Source organism: Liolophura sinensis, chromosome 10 (assembly GCF_032854445.1).
Source record: "Liolophura sinensis isolate JHLJ2023 chromosome 10, CUHK_Ljap_v2, whole genome shotgun sequence".
In the NCBI taxonomy this organism is placed as follows: Eukaryota; Metazoa; Mollusca; class Polyplacophora; order Chitonida; family Chitonidae; genus Liolophura; species Liolophura sinensis.
This window is the reverse complement of record NC_088304.1, coordinates 6,060,608-6,078,883: the sequence shown is the minus strand read 5'-3', so window position 1 is coordinate 6,078,883 and position 18,276 is coordinate 6,060,608. Positions and strand designations below refer to the sequence as shown.

Sequence of the window (18,276 nt, the reverse complement as noted above, 5' to 3'; positions counted from 1 at the left end):
ATATATATATATATATATATATATATATATATATATATATATATATATATATATATATATATATATATATATATATATTGTTATGTGCACAACTGCCGTCAGCTTCTAAATTTAGCTTGCCACTGTTTACATATGCTAAGTTCAGGGCCTGCCTCTGCCTTAGAATGTTCCAGAATACGCTCAGTTCGATGCCTGTTTGTTTACATCAAGTGTTCATGAATTTTCCTATTCTAGACAATTCCACCAGGCTATATAAGACCTATGAAAGCAGGTCAAAGAAGGAAAATTATTCAGAACGAAATTATTCAACTGTTGAAAAAGAATGTTTGTCTGTTATTTTAGTCTGCAACATTTTGAAGTTTATGTAACAGCTTCGAGACAACCTGTGATTGTAAATACTGATCACAATCCACTTGTGTTTCTACAGAAAGTTAAGGGAAAGAATCTGAGATTGTTACGGTGGAGTTTATTGTTGCAGGAATACAATCTTGAAATCAAACATGTAAAGGGAAAAGATAATGTTATTGAAGATTGCTTGTCTCGTGTATAAGTTGTGTATAAAATGTCTAATTACATGTGGTTTTACAATGTTGTATATATTATTGTTTAACATATATTGTTTAACATATATTGTAAGTAAAAAAAAGTTAGGAAAACTTTTTTTTTTCTTGAAGGGTGGGTGTGTTGTGTGTACAACTGCCGTCAGCTTCTAAATTTAGCTTTCCACTGTTTACATATGCTAAGTTCAGGGCCTGCTGTCTGCCTCTGCCTTAGAATGTTCCAGAATACGCTCAGTTCGATGCCTGTTTGTTTATATCAAGTGTTCAGGAATTTTCTTATTCTAGACAATTCCACCAGGCTATATAAGACCTATGAAAGCAGGTCAAAGGAGGAGAACGGAGAATTATTGAGAGTTTTGGATGCTTTCGCTGTGTATTACTTTAGTAGGCCTTTTGTGCTGAATTTTGGTGTCTTTATAGCCTCTGGCTTTGTTATATCCTATCTCCACCGAGCACTTATTATCTGTTCTTGTTAAAGCTAATAAATTGTTGTAAAATAAAATCTGCTGGTTTTGGTTACTTTTTTGTGCGGCTAAACTGTCATCTCTTTAAGCCATCTCTTTATAATACAGACAGTTTGGGTCGTAACAAATTGGGGGCTTGTCCGGGAAGTGAATTTGAATTGGAATTGAAAGGATTTTGTGTAAGTTGTGTCATTTTCTTGTCTTTGACTTTGTAGTAAATTTTGCCAGCAGATTTTATTCATCATTTTTGTAAGCCCGACGAGTTTATGGAAGCGCCAGATCAGGACATTTTTGATGCATTAAATAAGAATGATTTGTATGCTTTAAGCAAGTACCTGAATCTTAATATCAAAAGATCCTTACGCAAGAAAGATATGCAGTTTAGTATTGCTAAATGTTTGGTAGAAATACAGGAGTTTGATGAAAGTGCATTAGATGCGTACAGGCCTGAGGGCGATGATTCCACTGCAATAAGACTGAAGGAGTTAGAACTGAAAGAAAAAGAAAATGAAAAAGAAAGATTGTTTAAGGAAAATGAAAATGAAAAAGAAAGATTGTTTAAGGAAAGAGAAAATGAAAAAGAAAGATTGTTTAAGGAAAATGAAAGATTATTTAAAGAAAGGGAAAATGAAAGGTTGTTTAGAGAAAGGGAAAATGAAAGAGTGTTCGAATTGGAGAATCTCCACCGAGAGAGTACTTTAGTATTTGTATAGATACTGTTAAACTTAAGTACTTTAGTATTTGTATAAGTCTTATTATCTGTTCTTGTTAAAGCTAATAAACTGTTGTAAAATAAAATCTGCTGGTTTTGTTACTTTTTTGTGCGGCTAAACTGTTGTGTATTTCGAACAAGCCATCTCTTTATAATACAGACAGTTTGAGTCGTAACAATATATATATATATATATATATATATATATATATATATATATATATATATATATATATATATATATATATATATATATTATGTAACGTTACACGTTACGCTCTCAGAAATCGCTCTCGATGTTGGCACTGCGCATGCTAACTCTATACCAGCATGCAATGATTTCATTCGTGTCCTATATTCAAGAAAAATATGTCAAGTTGACCTACGTTCGTCACATGACCCACGCTTCTAACGGTCTAAGGAAAAGTCTATCTCTTATGTATTTACAGAGACAGGACTATACAGATGGCTAGAGGTTACCGTGACACAAGAGATCGTGCCTTCAGAAAGAAACCCAGCACTCAAACCCAGAGTGTGCGCTCAAATTCAGGTAACGCTATTGGCGTTGTTGTTCCTCTCGGGTCCGTTGACAGTAAACAAAGCGCTCGTCGTCAGAACGGCATATGGGATTCTGTTACCTGCCTCTTAGACCACCCGGGACATCGGACTCGAATGTATTTATGTGAAGCTCACAATGCTAATTGTGGGGTACGACATCTGTGCTAAGCTGAGATCGATAGAAGTTTTTAAACATATTTTAAGCCTGGCAGTATGGCGAAAATTCCGCTCAAGTTTAGAAGTACGAACGATTTTTCCACTGTTCAGGTCACCTATGATGCTGAAAAACAGTCGTTTACTGGCTTTTATCAGGGTACAAAATCAAAGAAGGAGTGTCTGATGGCCGTGTTCACCTTAAATTTGAAAGAGACGTCCCCCGAGGGTGAAGTGATGTACACACCTTGGCTGATAACGTCACCTTTCTCGCAGGCAAAGTTTGAACTACCTCTCGCTCCGTATCTTTTCTCCCCTGAGATTTGTGTTGCGCCTGCGCCATGTACAAGTGAAGTTCAGGATACCCGTAAGAACACTTCCCAGTGTGTCGCGAGAGTTCATTTTACGAGAAGCTCAGGGGTAGCAGATTTCCCGTATATCGGCGTTGGCGAGCCTCTCGACTTTGCAGAGCTTGTTGGCCTCGGACCAAAAATGACTGCTATCTGTTTGTACAAACGAGCCTTGGATTTCCTTGGGCCTAACAAACAAACAAACGCAGCCATGAGCCAAGCAACTTTTTTATACCGCGATAAGTCCAAGGAGTATTTTGGTGACATATTCCTAAATCACGGTGGAGTTATGCACCCCTACCTGAAAGACAACACTGGCGACCCAAAGTGTCCTATTACCAACAGACTTAAGGGGCTGTTTTTCTCCACAGCCATATCGAGGAAGTCAAAGTTGCCTCTAGTCTATTCACCCTTTGGGCCTCATCGATTTTTGGTACCACTCACAGAGTTACTGCAAAATACTGGGTCATGGAAACTCTATTTTGCGGACTTTTATTGTTTGGACAGAGACAAGCAAAACTCACACCATGTAAATCTTGTCCTTTGTGAAAAAGACACAGATGCTTATAAAATGTGCGAAGAGTGTTTACTGGCGTTACCCTCAGGAAATCCCTTCTTGCAAGTGGTAGCTGGTCATTCCGAATATCTTGTCAATTCTCACATCAAGGTAGAAGTCATTTATACCAAAGAGATTGATATCGTCAGAATGTGCCGTGACACAGATGCAGAAATGCAAATTGTTCCATCCCATGGAAGATCGGACCCAAGGGGAATCCCCAAAAATCCAAAATGTGTGAAGTGCAATACGGTATCGTATCTAAAATGGGACGCAATATCATCCAGCTGAGACGTTCCCAGGGACGAAGGAAATAAAGATGTCTGGGAATTTACTAACCTGTCACCAATGAGGTCACAGCTTCTAAATCATTATCATAAATCATTCAAGTGAAAAACCAGTTGAAATGGTGATACGTTTTCAAGGATTCCTTATCTCTCTCGAGAGAGAGTCCAGTTCATCGTCTACCATTCTGTCGAGTAGTTTTTGAGTAACAATCTGGAGGTTTTAACCCTATGATTAGTTCGGGAAAGACTTTTTGGGATAAAAGCAGGCTTTCGGGACTATACTCGCCATAAATTGAGCATGTTTATGAGTCTGCTGATAGCTTAACTATTGCTGTTTGTTTTATTGTTTATCATTAATAAGCAATCAGTTAACACGTAAGCCGTATATATGACGGCATATCCCCCTGCAGAGGTCAGCGACACATGAAACGCAGTGACAACAACGGCTCGGTTCAATAAGCCAGACTATAGCCGTTTTATATGTTTGCGTGTGTAACTATCGCCATTTAAGTATTTTAATTTTTTTAATTTAAGTCTTTCTTTGTTTCACGAAGATCAGGGAACTCTTCAACACCAAAACAAAACTATATACACAAATACGGAAATTAAACAAAATGGTTTCTCACGTGTGCCAGATAAACAGGATATTGGTCATTTATGTTGGCTTTTCAATGATAACTGTGCTTTGTACGACATTTATCTTTATATTTCATTTGTTTAGCATTTTTGCCAACGGATTTGGTTTAGTATTTAAAAGATATTTTTAATTGTATTTCACAAGAATTATATTTAATGATATTTTAAGGTTACTGTATATAAGAAGTATATAAGTATAAGAATTATATATATTAAGTATATAAGTATATACCCAGGAGTCTCTCACCAATGCGGTCGCCGTGAGTTCAAGTCCAGCTCATGCTGGCTTCCTCTCCGGTCGTACGTGGGAAGGTCTGTCAGCAACCTGCGGATGGTCGTGGGTGTCCCCCGGGCTCTGCCAGGTTTCCTCCCACCATAATGCTGGCCGCCGTCGTTAAAGTGAAATATTCTTGAGTACGGCGTTAAACACCAGATAAATAAATAAATATAATTTACTGTTGACAAACAAAATGGAAATAAGCATGTTCTTGTCGCTCGAATGCTGCTGTTGATATATCCAATTTGATGGTGCTATGCAGCATGATGCATATACAGTCCCTTGCCCCAGATACACTGTACCTCAATGACAAACTAAAACTGTACAAATGCGCGTTATTTTTGTTTTGTTTTGTTTTGACCTGCTGTAATTGATACATTCTTTCCATCACCATTCGGCCTATGGGGTTTTCATCCTCGTGTTTTATGTGATTACCTCTCCGTGGAACAAGGTGCATATAAGGCCAGCCTTAATCTCTAGTCGTGGGTCGTGGGTTTCCCCCGGGCTCTGCCAGGTTTCCACCCACCATAATGCTGGCCGTCGTCGTATAAGTGAAATATTCTTGAGTACGGCGTAAAACACCAATCAAATAAATAAATAAATAAATATACTATTCTTATACTTACGAAGTATATATATATATATATCGTATATGACTTATAACATGACGTGTTTCAACGAAATAGGATATCATCTGGATTGTCAACTTAGATGATATAAGGAAGTCTACTCAGTACACTTCCTCGCTTATCTTTTCGTGTCTGTCACAAAATTGTTCAAATATGAGGTATTTAACAAAATGTTTGCCATGTCCCAAATATTCAATTCCTCGTGGAAATATAATGCACAAGTGCGTTTATTTATTTAGTTCTATTTCCTTGACTGCCATAAACAAGAAGTTTTTCCCTGTACGAGGTCGCTTATAGTTGAGGACGTCGGTGTTCCCGGAAAGTACCCTCGTCTTTAGCTGAGTGTCTAAACTGCCAGGCGTACGTGAGAAGGTCTTCCAACAACCCCCGAAAGGTCATTGGTTTCCCCCCAGCTATGCCCAGTTTCCTCGCACCGTGATGTCTGCCGTCGAAGTTTAAGTGAAATATTCTTGAGTAAAACAGCAATCAAATGAATAAATAAATGAAAACGCCAGCTGAACCAGCCAGAGTAGTATTCGAGCATTGAGTCGATTGCATTGAGAATAACTCTGAAATGAAAAAAATCTGAGACCTGTGTTCAAGTTTTGAGTTCTCAAGATACAGTGAAAAATAGCACGCGGGCATATTGAACTAATGATCATTAACGCTGACATAAAATGTGGTGACAGTTCGCCCTTAGAATATAAAAGACTATATTTAGCGGCGACAGTGTGATCATTGCGAAATCGTCATACATATAACCAGTGAAATCCAGCCCCCTGTCAATTCAGCTCATTCTAACTATTCAAAGTTTAACTGCTAACGATTTAAACGCCTCTAGCACAATGGCCTAACGAAAATTTGGTGCTGGCTTCCTCTCCGGCCGTAAGTGGGAAGGTCTGTCAGTAACCTGCGGATGGTCGTGGGTTTCCCCCGGGCTGTGCCCGGTTTCCTCCCACCATAATGCTGGCCGCCGTCGTATAAGTGAAATATTCTTGAGTACGGCGTAAAATACCAATCAAATAAAACAAATAAATAAAATTTGGTAAAACAAAAAAGGCATTGATATGTATCTATGAAGTTATGCTTGGGGTTTAACGTCGTGCTTAACTCTTTTTCAGTCATATGACGACGATTTGTCAGTAGGTATCTGTACATATATTGTGTCTTCTTGTAGCAGGGCGAGCCCTTGGGGCGAAAGTGGTGGTGGATTGAAATACCATGCCAAAGACACCAGACATGACGCCACACCCAGTCACATTATACTGACACTGGGTCAACAAGTCTTGTATCCTTGCTCAAACCTCTCAGTGCTGAACGTCAAGCGAGGCAGCAACAAGTACCATTTTTAAAGTCCTTGGTATTATCCGATCGGGGTTTGATCAGGGTCTCCAGTCTTCCAGGCGGTCGCTTTTACCATTCGGCCACCGAAGCGTTGATATCCCTGGTCTAGCATTAATGAAATTGTTATGTTGTCACTAGCCATAAATAAGTGCCACTTTTACTTCACGACCTTTCATAACTCCACGAATGGGAATGCCACTTTAGCAATATACTGTATCTATACGTCAAAACAGACATTCGTTTACCAGTCGTCAACTAATAAGGACATTTCAGTTCAATAATCGCAAGGCCAATTCCCAAAACGACGTATAACACAAACCATCTAAGAACTAAAGAAGTAGCTTATATAAAGTGTGAAAACAGGGTGGGATCATGCAAAGCCAAGCAGTTAACAGTTATCAATGATGTTGGAAAGACGCAAGGTATGTTCTAGGCAACTGAGTGAAATCAGTGTTCAAATCGTGAACCGTACTAGAATACAAGTTGTCGATAAGAAAATATGTACCTACATAAGAAATCTTGGCAATCTTCATGGTGTGGAAATAGCCTATTTCAGAATGGATGAGCTACACTAATAATGACGTATGGCTGTTGTATTGCAATGGTTAGAAACTCGTGAACCACTTACGATTAACGACTTACGTCATTGTTATTTGTGTACGAAGTCACGCTTGACAAATGTATGTTAGTCGCGCCGTCTGCTCATTTTACCAGCTGAGTGGTACTAAACACGTGATTTCCGAGAGATTACTTGGGTTTTATTTGTTTGAATGTTAGATGAAAATGATAACGACCTACTCATGAAGAATAAGTCTATATTAAGCATACATGTAAAACTATCGATATGTAAAATCCGGTAGGTAGTCCACAGCGTTTCATGTTTAAAACATTGGAAGGTCCTTATTTTCATTGTACACAACATCATGGTACGAAGTAAAAAAAAGTGTAAAGATGCCTCATTTACGCTTTCAACTATTCATGTAAACATGGCAGTGATATTAAAACTGTGCTTTTACGTTTATACTGGCCCCAAGGCCTAAGTAAAATGGAAACATACTTACAAAGCATATAGGGATATAGATCCTCCACGCTGCGATTATTGGAGCCCCCACCAGTGCGGTCGCTATGGGTTCCTCTCCGGACGAACGTGGGAAGGTTTGACAGCAACCTGCGGATGGTAGGTCCCCTCCAACCATAACGTTGACTGCCGTCGTATAAGTGAAAATATTCTTCAGTATTTGATTGAGTAATCAGATTTTTTTCAGATAAGTGAACAAATACATTTTCTCTGAATGTATAGCGTGGACAGGAGCCTGGTTGTACATGCCCTGGATCCAGATATTAATCTATGCGTCCAGAATCTATCGATTCCGGTCAGTCCATGTCATTTAGCAATATATGTGAGAAACTAGCCCTGAACTTCAAATAAAAAAAAGAAAAGGCAGATTTCAAGGTCCAACAAACCACAGCATCAGTTTATTCAAATACAATACAAATATATAGTTGGATGTATATCTGTCCCATTCAAGTTTAAAAGTCGTTGCCCTTGAGTAATGCACCGCTCTGAGACAAATATGTATAGATATATTCATCTGGCTTTTAGTGTTGTACTGTTCATGAAAGCACCATGCTGATGTAATAAATATCGATGCTTGTTCATCTTCTAGTCTCTGTTTGTTATACTGGATAACAGTGTTCATTTCGCATTGTTTTTCCACATTTTGAGCAACTGCGTAGGTTGAGCAACAGTCTTTTTCAAATTTCTTTTAATGACGGCTCCATTCTATCGAATGATGTGCTGGGAAACAATTAGAGATATTAGGGCCACTCCTGAAATCTCTGATAGACGTAGTTGTAACATCCATTCTCTCGATGAAGACTCAAAGGCAGTTGTCAAGGCCTAAGGCTACATGCTATAGTCCCATAACAGCAAAGTCCACAAGTAATGTCTACATAGCGCAAGATCATTGTTACCTTCTGCCTTATATTCTACTTCTTATATACCGTTTGTTGTCAACCATTCACAGCGGCCAAACATGTCAAAACCTTTACATGTCGAGTTACTAATAGCTATGATACAACAGCTCTATCATGGTGACAGGAACTGACATGTCCTTAAGTCCTTTACCAGACAACATCTTATAGGCTGTAAGTACTTGAATATCCACAGAGCAGGGTAACCACTCTATTGCACAGCATGTCATAAAATTACATTCTTGTCCATAACATTTTATTACAATTTGTGTCTTAAACAAATAACAATAAACAAAAACGTCAGACATGACTACCTGGTCATAATATACTCAGACAATACCTGATAGTAACAACCAATGCAGTGTGGATTTACTCCTACGTCAATAGGAGTAAATTACATTTGGCAGTAAAGCCGCATTAAAATCTGTATTAAGGTGCATATAGACAGTGATGTTATTTGCGTTATAATAGGCATCACTAGTTTAGAATTACTCAAAATGCTGTGTTGTCAATACATTTAATATACAACCACATTAAAACCATGCAACGGGACCAATGGCTGCTTGCACAAAGCAATAGTAGGCCATTTTAAACAATATTTTATTCAATCAGATGAACCGGATTGACAAACAGGCCGAGCCCAAAAAAATGTCTCTCCACATAGGATATTGTTCACAGCAAACATTGAATACAGTTTGACTGACTGAGGTCCAATAATACATTACTGATAACAGAAATAGTAAAGCAACGGTGAAAACTATGTTTTTGAAAAACTATATATATATATATACAAATACGTGTCGTTGGCAAATAATCTAACATAAGCCCCCAAGTGGCACACAATATCATTTATATAGACAAGGAACAGGATCCGTCCTAGAACCGAACCTTGTGGAACACCAGCATTTAAGATTTTTTGAGCAGAGATTTTTCTGGATATAACAACCGATATTTTTCTGTTAGCTAAATAGTCTTTAAACCACAACAGGAGATTCCTCTTTATAGCAGCTTCCTCAAGTTTGCAAAGACCTTTGTGCCAAAAACGATCAAATGCCTTTTTTAATGTCACAAAACACAGCACGCACCTCTTTCCCACTATTAAGGCCACTGCATATATAGTTGTAAATATCCACCAGATGGTAAACTGTACCGTTACCAGAGCGAAATCCAGACTGGAAATTTACTAACTACATTGTTATCAGTCATAAAATTGTGAAAGTGTTCCTGAATGCACCTTTCAAAGACTTTACTCAATTTGCTCGTGAGCGAGATAGGCCTGAAATTTTCAAAGTCGTCAACACGGCCATTTTTATAGATGGGAGTGATATATGCTTCTTTCCACACAAGTTGCATGATACAACAGGCAAGACACAGATTAATGAGTATAGACAAAGGTCTAGATAACACTGATGCACAAGCCTTTAAAGCTCGCTTGTGAATCCCATCAGGTCCAGCGGATTTCAACATATCCAAGCTGGACAGAATATCCTCAACTTGAGATGATACCGTGACAAAGTCAGTAATGTTATTGGACATGGGCGGCGAAGGGGGCAAGACAGCATTACCATCATCCAGTTCTGTATGGCTGGCAAAGTACTCATTAAATGCATTTGCAATATTCTGTGACTCGGTGTATATACTATTGTTGATCTGCATAGAACATAACCCAGACAATTTACCTTGGTTTTTTAGCAAGAGATTTAATCAACAGTTTTAGAACACCAGTTTTTCGAGCCAAATGTTTCATTAGAAATAGCAGCATCTACGACTTTATCATAGCTCTCTCTAGTCTTTCTATTAAGGGTAATGGTAGCATTCTTAATTCGTCTGAAATTTGCCCAATCGGCCACATTATTTGAGTTCTTGGCTTTTTTATGCGCTCTATCTCGTTTGCGCATTGACAGATGGAGTTCATTAGTTACTTCAGGCTTATCACGAGGTCTGATGGTGACATATTTATTCGGGGAAAAAATATTACAAACTTCCAAAATATACTTGGCTATATCCTGTTATTTTACTGGCATCAGGCGATTTAAAAAAATCGATTCCAGTTTATCTAGGTAAAATAGTTCTTAAAACCATCCCTATCCATTTGATCATAAGATAATATGCGCCGTTTAAAAGGTGAATTGAGTGGTATGTCAAAGTTGACTGTGGCGCTAGTGCCATGATGATCACTACATGAAGTGGCAATTACCCCCAATTGCAAGACATTGTCTGGACAAGAAACCATTATCAAATCAAACAGTGATTTTGACGTTGGAGTAATCGAGGTAGGTTCTGTTGTTATTTGTTTTAACCCAAATATATGTTCAACTTGGTATATTTTAGGATGAGGGTTTTGTATGCAGTCAATATTAAAGTCACTTACAGTCGCGCTTTTTATTGACATGTTCCAGCGAGCTATTGCCAGAGTGTCATGAATTATGTCTCAGTAATTAGCAGGTGCTGAAGGTGACCTGTAAAAATTTGGTATATTTTAGGATGAGGGTTTTGTATGCAGTCAACATTAAAGTCACTTACAGCCGCGCATTTTATTGACATGTTCCACCGAGCTATTGCCAGAGTGTCATAAATTATGTCCCATTCATTAGCAGGTGCTGAAGGTGACCTGTAAAATTTGGTGTATTTTAGGATGGGGGTTTTGTATGCAGTCAACATTAAAGTCACTTACAGCCGCGCATTTTATTGACATGTTCCAGGGAGCTATTGCCAGAGTGTCATAAATTATGTCCCATTCATTAGCAGGTGCTGAAGGTGACCTGTAAAATTTGGTATATTTTAGGATGAGGGTTTTGTATGCAGTCAACATTAAAGTCACTTACAGCCGCGCATTTTATTGACATGTTCCACCGAGCTATTGCCAGAGTGTCATAAATTATGTCCCATTCATTAGCAGGTGCTGAAGGTGACCTGTAAAATTTGGTGTATTTTAGGATGGGGGTTTTGTATGCAGTCAACATTAAAGTCACTTACAGCCGCGCATTTTATTGACATGTTCCAGGGAGCTATTGCCAGAGTGTCATAAATTATGTCCCAGTAATTAGCAGGTGCTGAAGGTGACCTGTAAAAATTTGGTATATTTTAGGACGGGGGTTTTGTATGCAGTCAACATTAAAGTCACTTACAGCCGCGCATTTTATTGACATGTTCCAGCGAGCTATTGCCAGAGTGTCATAAATTATGTCCCAGTAATTAGCAGGTGCTGAAGGTAACCTGTAAAAATTTGGTATATTTTAGGATGAGGGTTTTGTATGCAGTCAACATTAAAGTCACTTACAGCCGCGCATTTTATTGACATGTTCCAGGGAGCTGTTGCCAAAGTGTCATAAATTATGCCCCAGTAATTAGCAGGTGCTGAATGTGACTTGCAAAAAAACACCAAGGAGAAGTTTATAATTTCTAGATCTGAGCTCACACCACCACTGAGTTACCAAGACAGGGAGAGAAAGGTCTTGTCTTTCATCGTAGGTTAGAGTTTCTTTAATAAAAATTAATAGCCCCCCCGGCCGAGCATCGTTTCGGTCTTTTATGACAGAAGGAAAATGATAACCTGGGATACCATTTGATATGAATATATGTAATTTTTATCAAGAATATTAAATTCTTGATAGACGTGATGGTATAGGCCTACAAAGGTGTAATGTCAGTTCTTCATATTCAAAATTCGTATTCGCTCTCCGTCAGGCTCGACATGCCTTGGTCAGCATGGTCAACGGTAGCCATTTTTGCCAGTTTTGCTCTTCGTTCACTTTCCGTACACTTTCTCTTTTGCCTTGAATTCATGTTGAAAATAAACTCCTATTTCAACCAATTTCTTGAGTACCTACCTAGTTAGCTGCAATTCGTGGGCCGAGGACTTTCGCAGACAGCAGAATTCAAACGATTTTACGCAGAGCAGGGTTTTCCACACTTTACTGCTACGACAGTAGGCTATAAGTCGATTGTAACTACCATGGCGACGCATGTTTACGATATGTTTCCTTGATAGTTACAGTCAACATAGGCCACGGTCGCTTTGTGTAAGAGGTCCCAGGCCTCGGGGATGCTTAGTCCACCAGCAGAATACTTACTTTAGTCGGAATACAATGTAGAAAGACAACGGCATGAGGAGTAAAACCAGAGCAGTGACGAAGGTGTGATACGTGACAGATGGTCACCGGTGAAATACGGCCTCTTATCAATTTTCCCATTAACTGATTTGTTACTTTGTAATATTGATCTAAAAAGTATTGGTGAAGGCTTAGCGAACTTGCCAGAGACGCCATCAATTCGCTCATTAATAGTGTAATAGAACATCCCATTGTTCAAATGATACTGCATTGCACTTCACACATTTTGGATTTTTGGGGATTCCTCTTGGATCTGAGGTTCCGTAAGACGACACAGTTTGCATTTCTGCACCCATATCCCGACACATTCTGACGATATCAATCTCTTTGGTATAAATTACTTCTACCTTGATGTGAGAATTGACAAGATATTGGGAATGATCGACTGCCACTTGCAAGAAAGGATTTTCTGAGGGTAACCTCAGTAAACACTCTTCGCACATTTTATGAGCATCTGTGTCTTTTTCACAAAGGACAAGATTTACATGATGGGAACTTTTGTCTTTGTCCAAGCAATAGAAGTCTGCAAAATAGAACTGCCACGAGCCCATATTTTGCAGTAACGCTATCAGCGGTACCACGAATCGATGAGGCCCAAAGGGCGAAGGCAGTTGTGCTCCTGAAATAGATGTCGAGAAAAACAGCCCCTTAAGTCTGTTGGTAATAGGACACTTTGGGTCGCCAGTGTTATCTTTCAGGTAGGGGCGCATAACTCCACTGTGATTTAGAAATATGTCGCCAAAATATTCCTTCGTTTTGTTCCGATAAAAAAACGCTGCAAGGCTCATGGCCCTCGGTATTTGCCTTCTAGGGCCAAGGAAATCCAAGGCTCTTTTGTACAAACAAATAGCCGTCATTTTGGGTCCGTGGCCAACTAGCTCTGCTATATCCTGAGGCTCGCCGACACTGACATACGGGAAATCTTCTAACCCAGAGCTCCTGGTGAAATGAACTCTCATGACACACTGGGCAGTGTTCTTACCGGTAACCCGAACATCACTTGTACATGGCGCAGGCGCAACACAAATCTCAGGAGAGAAAAGGTACGGAGCTAGATGTAGTTCAAACTTTGCCTGCAGGAAAGGTGAAGTTATCAGCCAAGGTGTGTATTTCACTTCACCCTCGGGAGATGTCTCTTTCAAATTTAGAGTAAACACGGCCATCAGACACTCCTTCTTTGGTTTTTTACAGTGATAAACTCCACTAAACGTCTGTCTGTCCGCATTATAAGTGATTTTAAGAATGGAAAAATCGTTTGTACTACTTACATTAAACGGCATTGCCGCCATGTTGTCAGGCTTCAAATTCGTTTCATAAAAGCCCTATGATCTCAGCTTGCCACGATATCATACCTCACTGCTGTCATTATGTACTGATAATCGATCCGTCAGCCATTGTGGAGAAGTGAGAAGTTACACCATCGAGTATGCTGTACTTCAATGTGCTGAGCCTCTTGACCTACAACTGAGAGCAACAACGTCAACAGTGTTACCTGAATTTGACCTTGTGTATAATGCCGACAAGTCTCAATCATGAAGGCTAGATATTTTATGTCACAGATAGGTAGCATCTATACGTTTCTGTTCATCTCAGCTCTATATTGTGCGCGTAGGCGTATAGATCACACAGCATACACACAGCCTGCAGATTTTACATGTAGCGAGTAAAAAAATAAAAAAGATAGACAGAAGTACTTATAGAATATAGGACACGATGACAATAGAGAAGCACGGCGTACGCGCGCGATACTATTAACAACCATTCAGGCGCATGTGCAGGAAATGCCATATATTACATCGTACATACTCAAACCGATAACATACATAATTGCCCAGTACGCTGTCTATAGTCAGCATGTAGCTCAACATGCCTACACAGACGTACACACATGTGAGCTAGTGGCCTAATCTGGCATCAGAAGGGCAGGGGATGGAACCACTGGTGAAAGGCACCTCATGGTTGAATATTTCGATTCTCATATATTTTTAAGGGCCTCGGTTCCTACGTTGACCTCCACCCTGCGTGCAAACCACAACACGCACCTAGCCCGAAAATTCAGTCTAAGGATGGTTTGTATTGGTTGATATGTGGATAACTCTGCCATCTCGGATGACGTGCATCTGGTCATCGCATTGTATCATTGCTACCCCAGGCCATCATTAAAAAATTGTTTCGGGTAACAAACCCTGTTTTTAGAAGTCTGGTCGGTCGGTCGGTTGGCATTTGTTTTTTTTTTTTTTTTTTTTTTTTTTTTGGTTTTGGTTTTTGTTTTGAAAAAGAATTGAAAGTAAATCCCGGCCCTCATAATCTGAATGCTAATTGAACTGTCGCGGGTCCAATTTTCGTCACCTTCTTCACAGCTACATTTCCGATTTTAAATGCTCTTTGTTGTTTTCATAACCATTCTTTCACACTGAAATCAAATATTCCTTCTTGATTCTAGACCCAACATTAAATCTGAGCAAATTTACGAACTTTAAACATAAACAATTGAAGTCCCACCGTGCACAAGGGACGCCAATTTGCTTTCGCGAAACAAAAATTATATTTGCCAAAACTAATGTGGCGAATGGATAGCCCAAGCCTAGCGACTAAAAGTAGATAGTCCAAGTCTTATAATGAATTCGGGCTGTTTCGTGTTTTTTTTTTTTTTTTTTTTTTTGTTTTTATATTTTTTTGTTTCTTGGTTGGTTTTTTGTTTTTTTTTTGGACGCAAAGGGCACTTTGAGGGAACGGCAGCGTCCGGTAATCGGATGCTGAGAAGGTCTGGATTAGGCCCTAAGCTATATTCGTGAAACACACATTTCACTTGAAGTGAGTATAAAGTGACGATAAGATGAAGTCAGTGCCTAACAAAAGTTTCTCTAATGGCTAGTTTTAGAAATATATTTTTTAAATTTTTGCCGCGCTGTGTAGAAAGCATTTAAATTATGATGAAACAGAGTTTTCGGTCGGCAGTAAGTAACGTGATATGATGTGAAATTCTTCATATTTTTCTGGTTGGCCTTCACTGTCTACGGAAGATTTTGAAGAAGTGGATATCTTTTATAACATATGCGAGGATCATTTTGCATGTTTTTTATGAATTATCGACATGAAAAATTGACGAAATAATTGCTTTTGTGACCTTTATTCTGAGCAACCAATTGTACAAAAAATAATTATGCAATATTTCTGGACACAGTTCTCTTCTGTGTGTGATTTAATTATTTATTTAATTATTTAATTATTTATTTATTTATTTATTCGTTGTTTATCGTCATAATCAAAAATATTTCATTTGTATACATGACAGTGGTCAGTTTTATGGCTGGTAAAAACCGAATTGCCCTGTGTAAGCTACCGACATGTCACAACATACCACACATTTGTGGTTTTGAACGAACTGTCATACTAGAGCCGCCGACCGGTCATTGTCCGAGGGTAAACAATGAAATCGGGAAAATATATAGAGGATATTGCATAGTGAAGGTTAACACAGTACATGAATACATACCTAATGACTTCTCGTCGACATATGACTGAAAAATTGTTAAGTATGACGTCAAACCCAAAGCAGACACACAGGTAGACATATATTTTTATCCTCTCCATTCGGAGCACATAATACCCGAGGGGTGACGTAGCAATCAGCTTTGTCAACTGTCTCAACTGTCTCTCATTCTGTCCGTTTTGAACTGTTAACTTCTAGAGTGTTCAATGTATTTCCGGGAGACTTAACACGTATATTAGTGACAAATCACAGACGAGCATTACGTTTTTTTTTTTTCGTGAATTTCTTTTCCAATTTATCCAGTAAAATGTGACCTTGTAAACCCAACTTCTCCAGAATATTTTCACAAAAATCCTCAGACTGGAGGCATTAGAGACCTTTAGTTAGAAGTTACAGGTTGTAACGAAGAACGTGCGGCTTCAGACCTGAATTAGTTTACCTATTCTAGTTTGAAGTTACAAGTCTTAAGTCGTACTTCAGGTCTAACTGAAGGTCTCTGATGTTATATGTCTATGTCACGGAGGCCTGTATATTTCCTGCTGTATCAGTAAAACATGTCACGACGTGGTATGTGAAAACAGGCACGTGATCATGAACTGGTTATCATCGACTGTTATCTGGCCTTTGATCATTCCTTCCAGGTCTGATTTTCACTAAAGTGGGAGCTGTCGGAATTATCCATTGGAGGAAAGCGGATGTAAACTGAAAGGCCTCCTGGACATACTGGTGACAGTCCAAAATGTACAAAACTGCGGTATAAAGAGAAAAGCCAGAGCAGTGAGACAGTGTCATAGCTGCCAAGTGGTCACACGTCACCGTTGAAATGCTGCCTCTTAACAGTTTATCAGGTTTATTCTAACTGTTCATGTAAATGCTTAAATATTAGCAAATTACACGCCCCATAGAGTTTGCTTGAGAATTACTCAAAAGTCCGAATTGAAATATCCCTAAAGCAAACAGAAACGTATTACTGTAACAGACCTAGCACTGAAAAATCTTAAGTAATACACAGATAGTGTATCTCCGCAAACGGACTTCGTTTTGACCCAATATTCCTGCTTCTTGTTTGACCATCGCCAGGAGAGTAATGACTATGAAAAACACAATAACATGTATGTCGTGCAGAGGGCTATGGACGCTTCTAGTGTTTATTAGCAATAAAAGAAACAAATTTGTGCTATGGTTTCAATTATAAACATAGATAATACAGTAAATATAAATCTACCACAAAATTCGATGACCTACTGGGTGTGACTAAACCATAGCATTAACAAAACACACATAGTTGATGGGGATATAGTGAATGAGGTGGGATCATACAGACAAGAGGGTATCAATGATACCTAACCGGTGAAATACGCTCTCTTGACAATGTAATTCAGTTAGGGTTTTATTCCAACTGTTGATGTACTATAACAGTAACTACTTATACACCCCGCCGATACACACACCCCTAGCACCACGGCTTAAGCAGAAATTGGTACAAAAATACACTGAGTTTAACTTCAATTTATAAGACGGCCTTATTATTCGTTAACACCAAACCACGTAAATACCAACCAATGAACACTGGCAGGAGTAAACAAAAAAGTCATTGCATATAAATGAAAAGTAAACATTAGTTTTCAAATATTTTACACAACTTCAAAAGATCGAATCCTAAAACAGTGATGAACAAAGCAGCCAAGCACCGTGAATTTAACATTAAATCAAATGGAAGCGCAAGATAACAGGAATAAGTACTACAGAAATTTCAGTTTTGACAATTTTTTCTTGTAACATTTAGTCTGACTCTCATCTAAAGTCAAATGTTGAAGTAAATTCAAGGACTTTAATGTCAGGGTTAATTTTAAAACATAAAACATTTTCTTGAATATGCCTTCACCTACCTACAAATCGCCAATGTCAATTTTCAAGGTGGTGTCCCTTGTTGGATATAGGTTTCCTGTACTCTCGCATTGGTGGTAGCCTGTACGCCAAACGTCCTTTATGTCAGTCAGCGACGTCTGGTGGACAAGGTTTCCCGAGTTTGAATTATACCGGAAATAACGCACTGGATTGACCGGAATATCGGTTAGCTCCCTTTGCCCACAAGTCGACGTGACATTAGGCCCCATGATGTCTGGCTTTACATTAAATGAGATGTCACCAAAGATTTTAGAATTGCTGAA

At 38.8% G+C, this 18,276-nt stretch overlaps 3 protein-coding genes across 3 annotated transcripts in view; 1 reads left to right on the top strand and 2 right to left on the bottom strand.

Moving 5' to 3' along the window:
* The window catches only part of LOC135476463 (uncharacterized), a 35,774-nt gene that overhangs the window by 8,300 nt on the left and 9,198 nt on the right, over positions 1–18,276 (bottom strand). Inside the window, exon 4 of the mRNA XM_064756492.1 lies at positions 13,965–14,076. The gene's annotated coding sequence lies outside the window, so the exon portion shown is untranslated. The remainder of the gene's footprint in view (positions 1–13,964; positions 14,077–18,276) is intronic.
* Positions 2,197–5,070, top strand: LOC135476754 (phytanoyl-CoA hydroxylase-interacting protein-like). Its single transcript, XM_064756881.1, has one exon. The coding sequence runs from the start codon at positions 2,508–2,510 to the stop codon at positions 3,642–3,644; it is 1,137 nt and encodes a 378-aa protein (XP_064612951.1). The 5' UTR covers positions 2,197–2,507; the 3' UTR covers positions 3,645–5,070.
* Positions 12,538–13,927, bottom strand: LOC135477219 (uncharacterized). The gene has a single exon (XM_064757382.1). The coding sequence runs from the start codon at positions 13,899–13,901 to the stop codon at positions 12,780–12,782; it is 1,122 nt and encodes a 373-aa protein (XP_064613452.1). The 5' UTR covers positions 13,902–13,927; the 3' UTR covers positions 12,538–12,779.